General features: G+C 43.3%; 3 protein-coding genes across 3 annotated transcripts in view; all 3 read left to right on the forward strand.

Annotated features, from left to right (window-relative positions):
• Positions 1 to 6,415: 6,415 nt before the first annotated feature.
• LOC307164051 (gamma-crystallin M2-like) lies at positions 6,416 to 6,991 on the forward strand (the record flags this gene model as incomplete). The annotated part of the gene is made up of 2 exons (XM_079880447.1): positions 6,416 to 6,625; positions 6,719 to 6,991. Exons 1-2 carry the CDS (start codon positions 6,431 to 6,433, stop codon positions 6,989 to 6,991), a joined length of 468 nt encoding a protein of 155 aa, XP_079736573.1. The 5' UTR covers positions 6,416 to 6,430.
• Positions 6,992 to 10,419: 3,428 nt separating this feature from the next.
• Positions 10,420 to 11,336, forward strand: LOC307164043 (gamma-crystallin M2-like; the record flags this gene model as incomplete). The annotated part of the gene is made up of 3 exons (XM_079880440.1): positions 10,420 to 10,479; positions 10,581 to 10,823; positions 11,064 to 11,336. Exons 1-3 carry the CDS (start codon positions 10,468 to 10,470, stop codon positions 11,334 to 11,336), a joined length of 528 nt encoding a protein of 175 aa, XP_079736566.1. The 5' UTR covers positions 10,420 to 10,467.
• Positions 11,337 to 13,123: 1,787 nt separating this feature from the next.
• The window catches only part of LOC307163936 (gamma-crystallin M2-like), a gene marked incomplete at both ends in the record, with an annotated part of 28,302 nt that continues 26,869 nt past the window's right edge, over positions 13,124 to 14,556 (forward strand). The window contains 2 exons of the mRNA XM_079880283.1: positions 13,124 to 13,345; positions 13,661 to 13,721. Coding sequence (XP_079736409.1) covers positions 13,124 to 13,345; positions 13,661 to 13,721 — 283 coding nt within the window. The remainder of the gene's footprint in view (positions 13,346 to 13,660; positions 13,722 to 14,556) is intronic.

A 14,556-nucleotide genomic window follows, 5' to 3' on the forward strand; every position in this document is an offset into this window, starting at 1 on the left:
TAATGAGATTCAGACCAGAGGTGTGACATAGACGCTCCCCCAAGTGTTAATGGGCCATCAGTGAGGCAGCCTGAACAAAGAATGAGGAGATTCAAATGTTTTGTTTTTCAATCTGTTTTATTGTAATTTTGTAAAAACAAAAGTAAAGGCAGGTATCTCACAGTAAATGCTTATGCCCCGTTGATGCGGGCTCTAAGCAAATCAAATGTGACCATATATTGCATATATGTGACCTTTTATATTAACATTACCAATCAATAATTGTTATGTTGTGCATGCATAACAACACATTTGTTGCAAAGCCACACAGGCACATATAGGCTACATTTGTATCATCACAAAGTATATAAACAAAATGTAACTAACATCTGTAAAATAGTAGGTAAATATGTACTTACTCTTTTTGATTTTTGTTGCTGCGTGTCCTCGTTGCAGTGGAAGGCGAGAGTGAACAAGCTACATTCCTTTTAAAAAAAGTTACAAAACATATGTAACATCAACCAATCTCCAAAAATAAATAATAAAGTCATACAGGCTCATATTATTAACACTAAGTATAAACAAAATTGAACTAACACCTGTAAAATAGTGGGTAAATATGTACTTACTCTTTCTGATTTCTGACTGTGTTGCTAAGCGCACTCCGAGTTGCAGGCGGAGGTAGTGATGAAGCTACATTCCTTTTAAAAAAGTTGAAGAATATTATTACATAAATATAACTATAGTAGCATTAGTCTATAATGAATTACTGATGTAAATAATTTTAGACGCGTGCAATAAGCCTATATGCGTGTCAATGGGCCATTACCGGAGAGGCACACCGCAAACATTAGCCTAACACATTTGTGCACTTCATTAACTGGGTATATTTACACATTTCAGCACATTTACACACATTTACAACTGATATTTGCGAGCATGCATCGTTAATGATAATGAGGCAGCATTTATATAGTCAAAATATAATCTAAACACCTACTAGGCCTACTTTCTAAAATAATTTCTAAATTCTATCTTTCATACATAATGATCTAAACATATCATTTAGGCTACACATACAAATACAAATTTCCTAACCAAGGGGTGTAGCATATGTACACAAAAAAACAAAACAAAACATTTTTAACGTTGAAATGGTACGAGATATTAAATTCATGGTATAGATATGCACTTTCATTAGATCGTGTTGAATATAGGTAGATATAAAATGTCAGTACTCTGGATGGCAAGTCCACCCAGTATAATATGTAAGCTCATGTTTTGAATAGCTTGTCAACTAATGCAAGTAAGAATAAATACTTACTCATCCGAAATTCTATCCACGGCTGGATCAAGTCGCTCTTCAAAATACAAACGGTCGTCATCAGAGTAGTCGCGCTCCTCTTCTGATGAAAATCTGGACTCTTCGTCGCTAGTATCCAGGACGAACTGAAGGGCTTCCGCACCGGTGTACCGTGTCATCTTCCCAACGCGCAGGTGACGAAATGATGAAACTTGAAGCGTTTAATGCATTTGCTTGGGGGCGTTTACCTGTTTTGCATAGATGGCTTAGCACATTATCTTGTGAATAGCGCGCTCCGTAAGTAGGCGTGAACGAATTAAAGTCAATGAGCTCGTAATGAGCTCGACTGGAATCACTCTCTTTTTATACAGATTACAGAAGCTGATAATATTTGTTTTTTATATAAATGACTTCATTTAACAGATGCGATCTCAAGCTTTATGCCCGTGGGTCTGTTTGCCTGTTTGACTGAATTTTCGCGGAGTTATAGATCATTTTGGAACGCGTTTCAAATGGGAGTTTACTGACAGAGAGAAGGCAGAAATCGCATCATGTTAAAGTTTCTTTATTTGTCAAAAAGCAAAACACTTTATTTTTATTGTGAGTATACAGAAAAAAAATAGAAACTGAACAGGATGGATTGATGTATAACACGAAAATTAAAGATCAAAATTAACAGAACATTTTGTGTTTATTTTTCATTGCTAAAAAAAAAAACGAGCAAAACGCGCCGGCGCGTTTTTGGTCCCCAGAGGGTTAATAAAGAGTCCTGTGCCCGCTACACAGCACGCACACTCTCATGTAAACACTCACGAGCCCGCCCCGCTTCCGCGCCGCGAGCCGTTAGACACAACGCTCTCTCACAGCGCCATTCAGCCGGCTGCCGCTATCAGCGAGCCCCCGTCTCCCCTCACTGCCACTGCGCGACTCGCGCACATACCGCCACAGGATCCCCGTCCCGCGCCGTGCGGCGGGCGGGACCCGGAGGCGATTCGACCCCTAGCTATGAGTGCGAATGCATGGAAAGCTATTCCGGGAGTGTCGAAGTGGGTACTGAACACAGTGATAAAGGGCTATTCGCTGCAATTCACTCGCCGCCCCCCGCGCTTTCGCGCCCGGGTCGAGACTCAGGTGAAGGCGGATGCAGCTCATCTGCTTCACGCAGAAATAGCGAATTTGCTGCACAAAGGGGCGATAGAACGAGTTCACCCTCCGGCTACCGAGGCAGGCTTATACAGCCGTTATTTCCTCGTACCCAAGAAGGGCGGAGCGCTCAGACCTATATTAGATCTGAGATATCTGAACAAAGCGCTCGTGAAACGACCGTTCAAAATGCTCACGACCAGTCAAATCCTCGCGCAGATTCGCCCGGGAGACTGGTTCATCTCTCTCGATCTGAAAGACGCGTATTTTCAGATTCAGATTATACCCCGTCACAGGCCATTCTTGAGATTCGCCTTCGACGGTCAGGTATTTCAGTATACCGTCCTGCCGTTTGGCCTGTCCCTGGCACCCCGTACATTTACGAAGTGCATGGATGCGGCTCTCGCACCCCTGAGATCAAGGGGAATGCGAATTCTGAACTATCTGGACGATTGGCTCATTATAGCGCACTCAACGGAGGAACTAGTTTCTCACAAAGAAGCGCTTCTCGGTCATCTGGAAAGCCTGGGTCTTTCAGTGAACTGGGACAAGAGCTCTCTAACCCCCAGCCAGTCTATCACTTTTCTGGGTATAGATCTGGATTCGGCGGCGATGACGGCCAGATTGTCAGCACAGCGCGCACGCTGTGTTCGACACCTCGCCGCTTCCATTCAAGTGGGAAAAGTTTTTCCCCTGAAAACCTTTCAGAGGCTTTTGGGCCATATGGCGTCAGCCGCAGCGGTCCTGCAGCTGGGGTTACTTCGAATGCGCCCGCTTCAGTGCTGGCTAAAGTCGGAAGTGCCCCGCAAAGCATGGATTTCGGGCCGTGCACCAGTCAGAGTGACTCAGCGCTGTGTCTCAGCCCTGCAGCCCTGGCTGGCGGCCGAATGGTATCAGCGGGGAGTGACGATGGGGGTCATCGCACACCGCAAAGTGGTCTCGACAGACGCATCCAACATGGGTTGGGGAGCGACTCACGAGGGCAGTCCGATTTGCGGCCCATGGTCGAATACGGAGAGAAGCCTTCACATAAACTGTCTAGAGATGCTGGCGGTCGAGAAAGCACTGAAGCACTTTCTGCCGCTTCTACGGGGACATCATGTGCTAGTTCGCTCGGACAGCATGTCAGTGGTGTCTTACGTGAACCGCCAGGGCGGAATCAGATCCAGAACCCTGCGCGCTCTCACAGAGCGCCTCCTATCCTGGGCTCAGGGCCCGCTGCGCTCCCTAAGGGCAGCCCATGTACCCGGTCGTCTGAACGACGGCCCGGACAGACTGTCCAGGGACAACGTTCCCCCAGGGGAATGGTCTCTACACCGCCAGACGGTCCAAACGCTTTGGCGCCGTTTCGGCGAAGCGCAGATCGACCTCTTCGCCGCGATGCAAGAACGCTCAGTGCCAGAGGTTTTTCTCAAAACACGAGGACGCGCTGGCCCAGACCTGGCCCAGCGTTCCGCTGTATGCGTTCCCCCCGATCTCGATGCTGCCTCAAGTGCTAGCCAGGATCAGGGAGGCGGACTGCGCAGTGCTCCTCATAGCTCCGCGCTGGGAAAACCAACCGTGGTTCCCCGAGCTAATGAGACTGGCAGACACAGCCCCATGGCCGATTCCGGTGAGGAGAGATCTTCTCTCTCAAGCCCGAGGATCGATTCTGCATCCCCATCCAGAGCACTGGTCTCTGCATGCGTGGGAAATCAACGGATATTCGTTGATCTGCCAGAAAGGGTAATTAACACGATCACGCAGTCCAGAGCCCCCTCGACGAGGCGGCTCTATGCGTCTAAATGGTCGGTGTTTAGCAAATGGTGTGTGGAAAAAGGTTCTAATGCTCAGTCCTGTGGAGTCCCACAGGTATTAAACTTTCTCCAAGAGATGTTGGACGCGGGCAGGTCCCCCTCCACGCTCAAGGTTTACGTCGCGGCCATAGCAGCCTTCGCCGATTCGGCGCGCGGCCGCTCACTGGGCAGGAACGAACTCATTACCCGCTTTCTGCGTGGGGCCAGGAGGATGAACCCTCCTCGGCCCCCGTCAGTCCCTATTTGGGACCTGTCTCTGGTCCTAGAGTCCCTGAAAGTGCATCCCTTCGAGCCTTTGGACTCTGCGGAGTTGAAATACTTGACGCTTAAAACCGTTTTTCTGCTAGCTCTGGCTTCAGTCAAACGAGTGGGTGATTTGCATGCGCTGTCTGTCAGCGCGTCGTGCCTCGAGTTTGGACCTAACGACTCGTTAGCCATTCTCAAACCGAAGCACGGTTATGTCCCCAAAGTGTTAGGTACTCCCTTTAGGGCTCAAGTTATTACCCTATCGGCCCTGCCGTCATCCGGCAGCGAGGAGGGTGTTAACCGCCTTTGCCCGGTCAGGGCGTTAAGGTGTTATGTCACGCGCTCTGCAGCCTTCAGGCTCTCAGAGCAGCTTTTCGTCTCGTTTGGAGGGCGCGCTAATGGTCGCGCCGCCTCGAAACAGACGCTATCCAGATGGATAGTGGATGCTATTGCAGCAGCATATGCGTCAAAAGACCTGCAATGTCCGTTGGGCATACGGGCTCATTCCACCAGAGGCATGGCCTCATCGTGGGCATGGTTCAGCGGGGTTTCCATTCATGACATTTGTATGGCGGCGGGCTGGGCGTCCCCCTCTACATTTGTTAGGTTTTATAACCTGGAAGTTCCCGCCCTACAGGCTAAACTTCTGTCAGTCTAGTCGTGTTCATGTCCTGCTCATGTGCGCAGGCTGTATCATCGATTAGCTTGTCTGTTGAGCTGCACGCTCAGGGTATCAGTATGCATAGACCGGCCGTGCCGTTCTTGTGTTCCCTAGGTGTGCTTATGAACATGTGTTGGCCCGCACCGCTGGCCTCCTGTCATTTCACCTCTATGCTTTTCATAAAGAGTCATATGTGATCGTTAGGCGCGCACGGCGTGGACAAGGGGTTCCCGCAGCGTAAGCAAGCTTACGCAATACGAGAGAACCTCTCGTAAGAGAACGATACTTGGTTACTCACGGAACCTCGGTTCTCTCTAGAGAGGGAACGAGTATTGCGTTCCCTGCCGTGCTTAAAGCCTATAAGCTCGTGTCGCTTCATTCGACAGAAAACAGAGAATATAGCCTACGAGCCTTCCTTATATACGCTCTGACGCCGCCCATTCTGGCGGGCTGTGACGCGTGAGAGCGCGCGCGCACCCTCATTGGGCGTGACGTCACGCCAGGCTCACTGGTAGGCTTAAGCAGTTGCCGCGCGGCAGCCAATGAGCGTGCAGTATGCCGCTCTAGCTCAGCTGCCTGCAGCTGCACTGCGTTGACAAAATATGAAATTAAGGATAATTTTTGGCTTCAGTATCTCGAGAAAAGAAGACTTTTCCCGCAGCGTAAGCAAGCTTACGCAATACTCGTTCCCTCTCTAGAGAGAACCGAGGTTACGTGAGTAACCAAGTATCGTTTTTAATTAAAAAATATATTCTCAATTTATCAATCAATCAATCAATCAATCAAACTTTATTTATAAAGCACTTTAAAACAACCCAAGTGCACCAAAGTGCTGTACAGAAAAAGAAATAAAAGACATAACATTTTTACACATTTATCCACAATGGTGAGGCTCTAGTCTTTAATTTGGACAAATATTAACTTCAGAAGAAAATCATGACAAATTACTAAGGACTAAGATCTAGATACTACGCTTACTAGCAGCCTCTGTGCCAACTTGCACAGTCAGGAATTGACTAACAATAGGTGCTGTGTAGTCTTTAGTCTTGGTCTTGTATAAAAGTACAGGTGACAGCAGTCAGTCAACAACCAGAATCAGCTTCAGCTTCTCCTTTGTGGAACTACAGTACTGAGGATCAGCCAGCACAACCATGATGGGCAAGGTAAACTTCATTACAGCTACAATTTCAAACTTTAATTAAAATGAAAATAAAAGTAGAAAATAAAAATAAAACTGCAAACATTAACTTTCAGGTCATCTTCTACGAGGACAGGAACTTCCAGGGTCGCTCTTATGAGTGTATGGGTGACTGTGGTGATTTCTCCTCCTACATGAACCGCTGTCACTCTTGCAGAGTGGAGAGCGGATGCTGGATGATGTATGATCAGCCCAATTACATGGGAAATCAGTATTTCTTTAGAAGGGGCGAGTACGCTGATTACATGTCTATGTTCGGGATGAGCAACTGCATCAGGTCCTGCCGTATGATCCCCATGGTGAGTTCAATTTAAGCTTATATAATATAAAGATACATCTGTGTTTACATGTTAACATTTTAATCTGGCTGATGGATTTCTCTTCCACTACAGTACAGGGGATCCTACAGAATGAGGATCTACGAGAGGGATAACTTAATGGGTCAGATGTACGAGATGATGGATGACTGTGACAACATCATGGACCGTTACCGCATGTCTCACTGCCAGTCCTGTCATGTGATGGACGGCCACTGGCTCATGTATGAGCAGCCCCACTACAGAGGCAGGATGTCCTACTTCAGGCCTGGAGAGTACAGGAGCTTCAGCAATATGGGTGGCATGAGATTCATGAGCATGAGGCGCATCATGGATTCCTGGTACTAGTGTTTCTATAAATAAAATAATTTCTCTACAACAATAAACATTGTCTTGAAAATCATTAATGCCACTGATATTTGCTTAAATACTCAACAAAAACCCTTCACAAGTTTGTCAATAAAAATATAAAACAAATTAAGAATTTCACATGTACTTTAACTTTAAAATACTCTGACTGATTCTCTCAACCAGAGTTTTCAGTGCGTATATTGCACAATATTAAAGAATATCATGACACTTCACAGTAGAGGAGCTGGGGGACAACATGTAAGTTTGCAGTTTAGTAGGCCTACATGTTTATGTTTATTATTTTCTTCACATCTTCCCAAATCTATTTGCAAATTAGGGATCACTGGTGGTGGAAAAATATATATAAACAAGAAAATGAAATTGTTTATAAAATTATAAAGTATTTATTACAATTTTCACTAGATTAAGAAATATCTTATATCCAGGTCCTTAAAAATATTTTAATAAAGGTATGATGTTAATACTTTCATAATGATCGTATTATCATAGCTGTTTGTTTACTTTGAAATGCAGTGTTTGAAAGCCTTTCAGAGCAAATATATTTCTAGCCAACTGGCTCACCCACTTTTTGTCCTGCAGGGAAAGAAAATGAGTTGCTTATCTTTAGGCACCCTCACGATCTGAATCTGATTCTGGGAATCACAATCAAATTTTAAAACAACTGACAAATAATATCAAAAATATGTGTTGAATTTTATTAAATTACTTATTATTTTTATTGATTAAATTCTCTTTTCTTCTGCATTATTGTAGCCTAGAAATCTAGATGCACCCTAGCGGCAGCAAAATTTATTTTGCAGCCAGGGTAGTGTAGCAACTCTCCATTGACTTTCGAGCTGCAAAAACCTAAATTGGGTTAGGCCAATCACATCGTGTATAGAGTAGGCAGGGCGGGCTTAACTTAATGACGACAGAGTTGCGACGGTTCCCTGCTAACGTTACTTGAAAACAAAGAATGGCGGCTCTGCTGGCGAACAGTCTTTCGAATCGGCTTTGGCCGCGACTCTGGAGGACTTGGAGTTAAGTTTTTCTTTGAGAAAAGAGCAAAGAACGGCACTTAAGTCATTCTTTAAAAAAGGAAGATGTGTTCGTAGTTTTGCCGGCCAGATTCAAAAGTTGAATCTATCAACTAACGTCAGCTCCGCTGTTGGGAAAACGCTCTGGTTGGTTGAAGCGCCTGTCCTATTGCGTGCAGAGGGAATTTGAAAAACAGCCATTTATCCTGCCCCTCGGATTGAGCCGTGCCTATGGTGTGTTCCCAGACCTAACATCTTGATGTAGGTCTGGCTTGCCAAGCTAGCATTATTGCACTTTGATTTTTAATGATTACATCACAGACAGCAATATGCTGCATTCACAGTAATGCACAGATCTATTTGAACATATAATATGTTTTGTCCTGTCTATAAGACATAACTGTTTACATTCTGTTTTGCATCATAAAAGCATTTGGAAATGCAAGTGCATTTAACATTTTACAACAACTTACACCAAGTCATAGACATTAAAATGAATGTACAAAGAGCATGTGAAAATTTAAATGCAGACGCCTGTCAGTAAGTGAGTTTTGGGTATCAATTTTATTCTTCAAACTGTATAAATTATGCCTTTGTAGACTGTTTGAAAGAAAAAACTCTAAAATACCAGCAAAACTACACATTGTCAAGCAAAGTGCACAATTCTCATGCATGCCCTGTGCAAAGAAGCAGTTGCCCTTCTTTTCACTTCAACCATGAAATCTTATGCAAATTTATGTAGCCTACTCGTTCTGATGGTTGTGTGTGTATGCGTGTTATTGGCAGCAAGAAGAATATGGTTGTCTCTAGTACGCACAAAAAACTGTTCAGAAAGAATAAATTCTGAAGTTTTCAGAATACATTTTTTTCTCCCACCCTTATTTCTGAAAAACTTGTAGAAGGTCTCTAGGAGGAGTGGAAGTAATACAGTCTTGGTTATAAACGTCAAATTATTTTCAAATAGGTGATTTAGATTATTTTTACAAATCAGTGTTTTCTCTCATATATACAAACTAAAATGTTTTATCCTATAGTACTTCTGTGATTATTTGAACATTTGTAACATAGCCTAAATATTATAAATATTGTATGGCTGAAAAGACTGAAGTTGTTTTATACATATAAACTAAATTTATAAGATTTTCAGATTTTCAAATCCTTTTTGTCAAAGGGTTAGGAATTATAAAAAGTAATGGTTACACTTTATTTCGATAGTCCACTTTAGACATTCTACTAACTATAAGTAATTTTTCAACTACATGTCAACTAACTCTCATTAGAATATTAGTAGACTGTAGTAGACTGTCAGTAGACTGTTACGTTAGGTGGTAGGGTTTGGGTTAGTAGAATAAGTTGACGTGTAGTCGGCAAGTTACTTATAGTCAGTAGAATGTCTGTTGGGGTACCAACAAAATAAATTGTTAGCAAATATTAAGCAGACAGTCTACTAATCCTCTAATGAGAGTTAGTTGACAAAGTTACTTATAGTTAGTAGAATGTCTAAAGTGGACTATCGAAATAAAGTGCTATCAAAGTAATTAATTATTCTGTTCTCTTGTACTATAGGATAACAGTTCATCCTTTCATAATATAAGGAATGCATAATTCACCATCCCGTAGGCTACTTACTAATAATAGATTGGTCTGAATAAAGAATTATTTAAACAATCTTCAAAAGCACTAATTTTCTCAGCCTGGTTTTGTTGAATCATTAAATTTTAAGGCTAATTAAATTTCTGTTTTCTCTCACACATACATTGTGTAAAACCAGCCAATCAGATGAGAGCTTGCCAGATCAAGAAAGTGCTTTCGGGTTTTATAATATGCATCAGACTAGTCATGCCACAATTAGGCCTCACAATCAGTGTGCACAACTGCAATGTACTGTATAATTCAGCCAGACCTCACAAGGATATGTGTGCTTTCCCTCACTGTGTCCTCCATCCCCAATATTTCATGTAGAAGGTGTAATCAAAAGGAAGGACCTATTTGCATAATTTTGAAATGAACACCAATGAAAACCAAAAACAAACCAAATCCAAATAACCAGAATGTGGGAATCTGAAACGACAAACAATCTGTAAGGATGAAAACTCTTTAGTATTTTGGTATTTAATGTTTAGTGTCTAGATTTTTTTTTTTTTTTTAATTCACAAAACAGAATGCAATAATATGGAGAAACAAATATATATAAACTTCAGAAATTATACAGATAATAATATGAACTAATAATATGAACACTAAGTTCTACATACCAAGCTTTAGCTGGAATGGCCTCTATTCCAACTTGCACAGTCAGGAATTGACTAACAATAGGTGCTGTGTAGTCTTTAGTCTTGGTCTAGTATAAAGGTACGGGTGACAGCAGTCAGTCAACAATCAGAATCAGCTTCAGCTTCTCCTTTGTGGAACTACTGAGGATCAGACAGCGCAACCATGATGGGCAAGGTAAACTTCATTCCAGCACCCATTACATACAGTTTCACTCACATTATTTTGATATAAGTTATATAAAGTGAAAATTCATTAAAGATTAACTTTATTTTCAGGTCATCTTCTACGAGGACAGGAACTTCCAGGGTCGCTCTTATGAGTGTATGGGTGACAGTGGTGACTTCTCCTCCTACATGAATCGCTGTCACTCTTGCAGAGTGGAGAGCGGATGCTGGATGATGTATGATCATCCCAACTACATGGGAAATCAGTATTTCTTTAGAAGGGGCGAGTACGCTGATTACATGTCTATGTTTGGAATGAGCAACTGCATCAGGTCCTGCCGTATGATCCCCATGGTGAGCTCCATGAATGTGTTGTTTTGTAACACACCCAAAGCCACATCCTAGAATCATGAAGCAAAAACCTGTAGGACATACATTTGCAGGACATAGATGAAAATTCTAAAATCCATCACCTCTAAGCATCCTTTCAAAATGATTTATGAGGCATAACTACACAGTTCTTGTTATTTGTTTACATTAGATGTTGCTTCTACGAGCTAAACTTGAAAATAATGGACTTCTCTTTCACTACAGTACAAAGGCTCCTACAGAATGAGGATCTACGAGAGGGATAACTTCATGGGTCAGATGTACGAGATGATGGATGACTGTGACAACATCATGGACCGTTACCGCATGTCTCACTGCCAGTCTTGTCATGTGATGGACGGACACTGGCTCATGTATGAGCAGCCCCACTATAGAGGCAGGATGTCCTACTTCAGGCCTGGAGAGTACAGGAGCTTCAGCAATATGGGTGGCATGAGATTCATGAGCATGAGGCGTATCATGGACTCCTTTTACTAGGGTTTATATTAATAAAATATTTTCTCTACAACACTACACATTCTGTCTTGAAAATCATTGATGTCAATAATATTTGCATTAGTAGCCCACAAACAACACCTCATAAATTAAACAGATCTATAAAGAATTTATATTATATTTCTGTTATATTATATAGTAAGATAGCAATCTAATAGGCTACTGTAAATATGAGGGATGCAGGCTTTCAAATGACAAGGTCCAGTCAAACATAAAACCCTGTTCATAACTGTGAAACTACAAACTGCATGAAAATAGCTTGTTTCTCATAGCTGGTGAAATTACAAAATTAAAAATCTGTATGATAAAGTACTCAAAATGCAGTCCTTAAATGTCCATATGGCAAAACTAAAGGGATAGTTCACACCAAAATCATTTACTCATCGTCTGTCATGGTTCATCGATCCGTGTGTTCATTTTGTGTATCTGTTGGCTGTTGTGGGTGTAGGGTCTGAGTGTGTAGTGCTTGTTTGTTGCTTAGTAACCAGCTGATCACTTAATCAGTCCGCAGCTGCAGCTAGTTACTTCTGTTGTTAGCTGCCTATATCTAGCAGGAGTGATTATTGCTTGGTGTCGGTTTGTCACTCTTGTTTGTGCTCTCTTACCCAGTTCTGGTGCTTGAGTTTCCTTACGGAGTTATTTCCTCGATCTCGTTTGTGTTTCCAGACTTCTGGAGATCGTTTGGAGTTCTCCTCATCCAGTTCCAGTTTGGCATCCGCGCTGGGTTCATTCATATCACTCATCCTCTCCTGAGAATTTGTATCCTGGTCGCCCGCCTGCTATACGTGGTGTTTTGAGTATTATCCCTGTTTCAACCTGTCTTCAATAAACTGCTTGCTTGCATCTGGATCTATGACTCTCATTCTGACAGAACGAACCGACCATAAATGGATCCAGCAAGCACGGCGGAATTGCAGAATGTACTGGCCAGGAGCGATGCTCGTCTCCAGCAACGGGAGGAACAGACTAGGGTCACGGGTCGTGCTATACAGACGCTAGTTTCTGAACTAACGAAACAGGTACAGCAATTAAGTATTGAGGCTACTGCTTCTCAACAACACACGACGGCAGATCCACCAACTCCAGTGATCCAGTCCATTCGTTCCACTGAACCCTGCCTTCTGCCTCCTGCGTTCTACTTTGGTGAGTCCCAGTTGTGTCGTCCCTTTTTGGCCAAATGCTCATTATACATCTCGCTTCAACCTTCCGCGTTTCCAACGGAGGAGTCCAAGGTGGTCTTTGTGATCACTTTACTCGCGGGAAGAGCGGGCAGCTGGGGAACGACTGTTTGGGAGCAGAGACTTCCGTGTTGTGTGTCCTTTCAAGCTTTCTCTAATGAACTCAGAAAGGTTTTTGATCGCGCTGCTTCGGGCAGAGACGCGGCGCGTCTTCTTGCAGAGCTGCGACAGGGGGAACGTACGGTAACAGACTATTCTATTGAATTTCGTACATTGGCGGCAGAGTGTGGCTGGAATGCTGAAGCTCAATGGGACATGTTTTTACACGGACTTTCTGAGTACATAAAGGACGAGATTTACGTCTTGGAATTACCCGCCAGGGTGGATAAATTGATTGATCTGGCAGTTCAAGTGGATACCAGACTACGTCGACGAGGTCGTCGGTCACCGCGAGTCAGTGCCATCTACACCTAATCCTACTTTTAATTCTCCTGACGAAACTACAGCATTTCTTCCTGATCCTGAGCCCATGCAACTGGGCAGGTCTTGTTTATCATCACGGGACAAACAGAGGAGGAGAAAGTGGGGATTATGTTTGTATTGTGGAAACGCCGGTCACATTGCACTGCAGTGTCCAGTAAAAGCCAGCACCTGTTAGTAGGTAAGAGGTTACTGACGGGTGGGATTGCACGGACTGAATCCTCTTTTTCTGCCACTCATCTTCCAGTAAGTTTAAGACTGCAGACTCAGAATTTCGACTGTGAGGCTCTAGTAGATTCAGGAGCCGAGGGTAATTTTTGGAATATTGATCTGGTACACAGACTCCAGATACCAGTGGTGGCGCTCTCCAAGCCCATTTCTGTGGTTACACTTAATGGTCAACTTTTACCCTCCGTCACACACTCTACTGTCACCTTAAGACTGGTCACTTCTGGTAATCATTCAGAGAACATTGACTTTCTATTGATTGACACTCCTTCTACTCCTGTGGTGCTTGGTCATCCCTGGCAGGCACTCCATAACCCGCATATTAATTGGCGCGGGAATTCTGTTTTCTCCTGGAGTGAATTTTGTCATGCTTCTTGTTTAATGTCTGCGTGTTCTTCTGTGTCTTGTTCTGTGTTTCAGGATGAACACGCAGATTTATCTAACGTGCCATGTGAGTATCTTGACCTGAAGGAAGTGTTCAGTAAGTCCCGGGCTGCTTCTCTCCCTCCTCATCGTCCCTATGACTGTGCTATAGATTTACTGCCAGGTATGTCTCCGCCTAAAGGCAAGTTATACTTTCTGCTCCAGAAAGGGAGGCCATGGAGAAATACATTTCTGATTCTCTGGCATCTGAGTTCATTCGCCCTTCCTCTTCTCCAGCGGGGGCAGGGTTCTTTTTTGTGGGGAAGAAGGATGCTTCTATGCGACCGTGTATTGACTACCGAGGGTTGAACAACATCACGGTAAAGAATAACTATCCTTTGCCGTTGATGTCTTCAGCCTTCGAGCGGTTGCAGGGAGCATCCGTCTTCACAAAATTGGACTTACGTAATGCTTATCATTTGGTTCGCATAAGGAAGGGGGATGAATGGAAGACTGCTTTTAACCCTCTGAGGTCGGCAAACGCGACAAAATTTAAAAAAAACTTTTAAATGATCGGATTCAAACTGAAAACAAATATTCTCTGTTTAAGTAATTTGTATAAAACCAACAAGATGTCCAGCTTCTCAAACGCTTCCTAATTATTTTTAATTCGACCACGCCCACTCGCGCAAAAGAGATTCACATGGAAATCTCCACATGGAACGTGAACGCGCTCATTACCTCAAAAACAAAACACCAAAACACTTCACAAGTCTCTGCTTTTCGTCGAGTTTGAAAGACGCGCCGTGAGCTTACATTGGATTTAGGCTACCTCAGAAGAAGAAGAACGCGATTTGAAGACAAGAAAGATGTAAGGTAAGAAATTCTTACATATTAGTTTGTTATTGTTGCATAAATTTCACATTGCAGTTGAACTGTTGCTAGATATATGG

Source organism: Squalius cephalus, assembly GCF_949319135.1.
Source record: "Squalius cephalus genome assembly, chromosome: 9".
Taxonomy (NCBI): Eukaryota; Metazoa; Chordata; class Actinopteri; order Cypriniformes; family Leuciscidae; genus Squalius; species Squalius cephalus.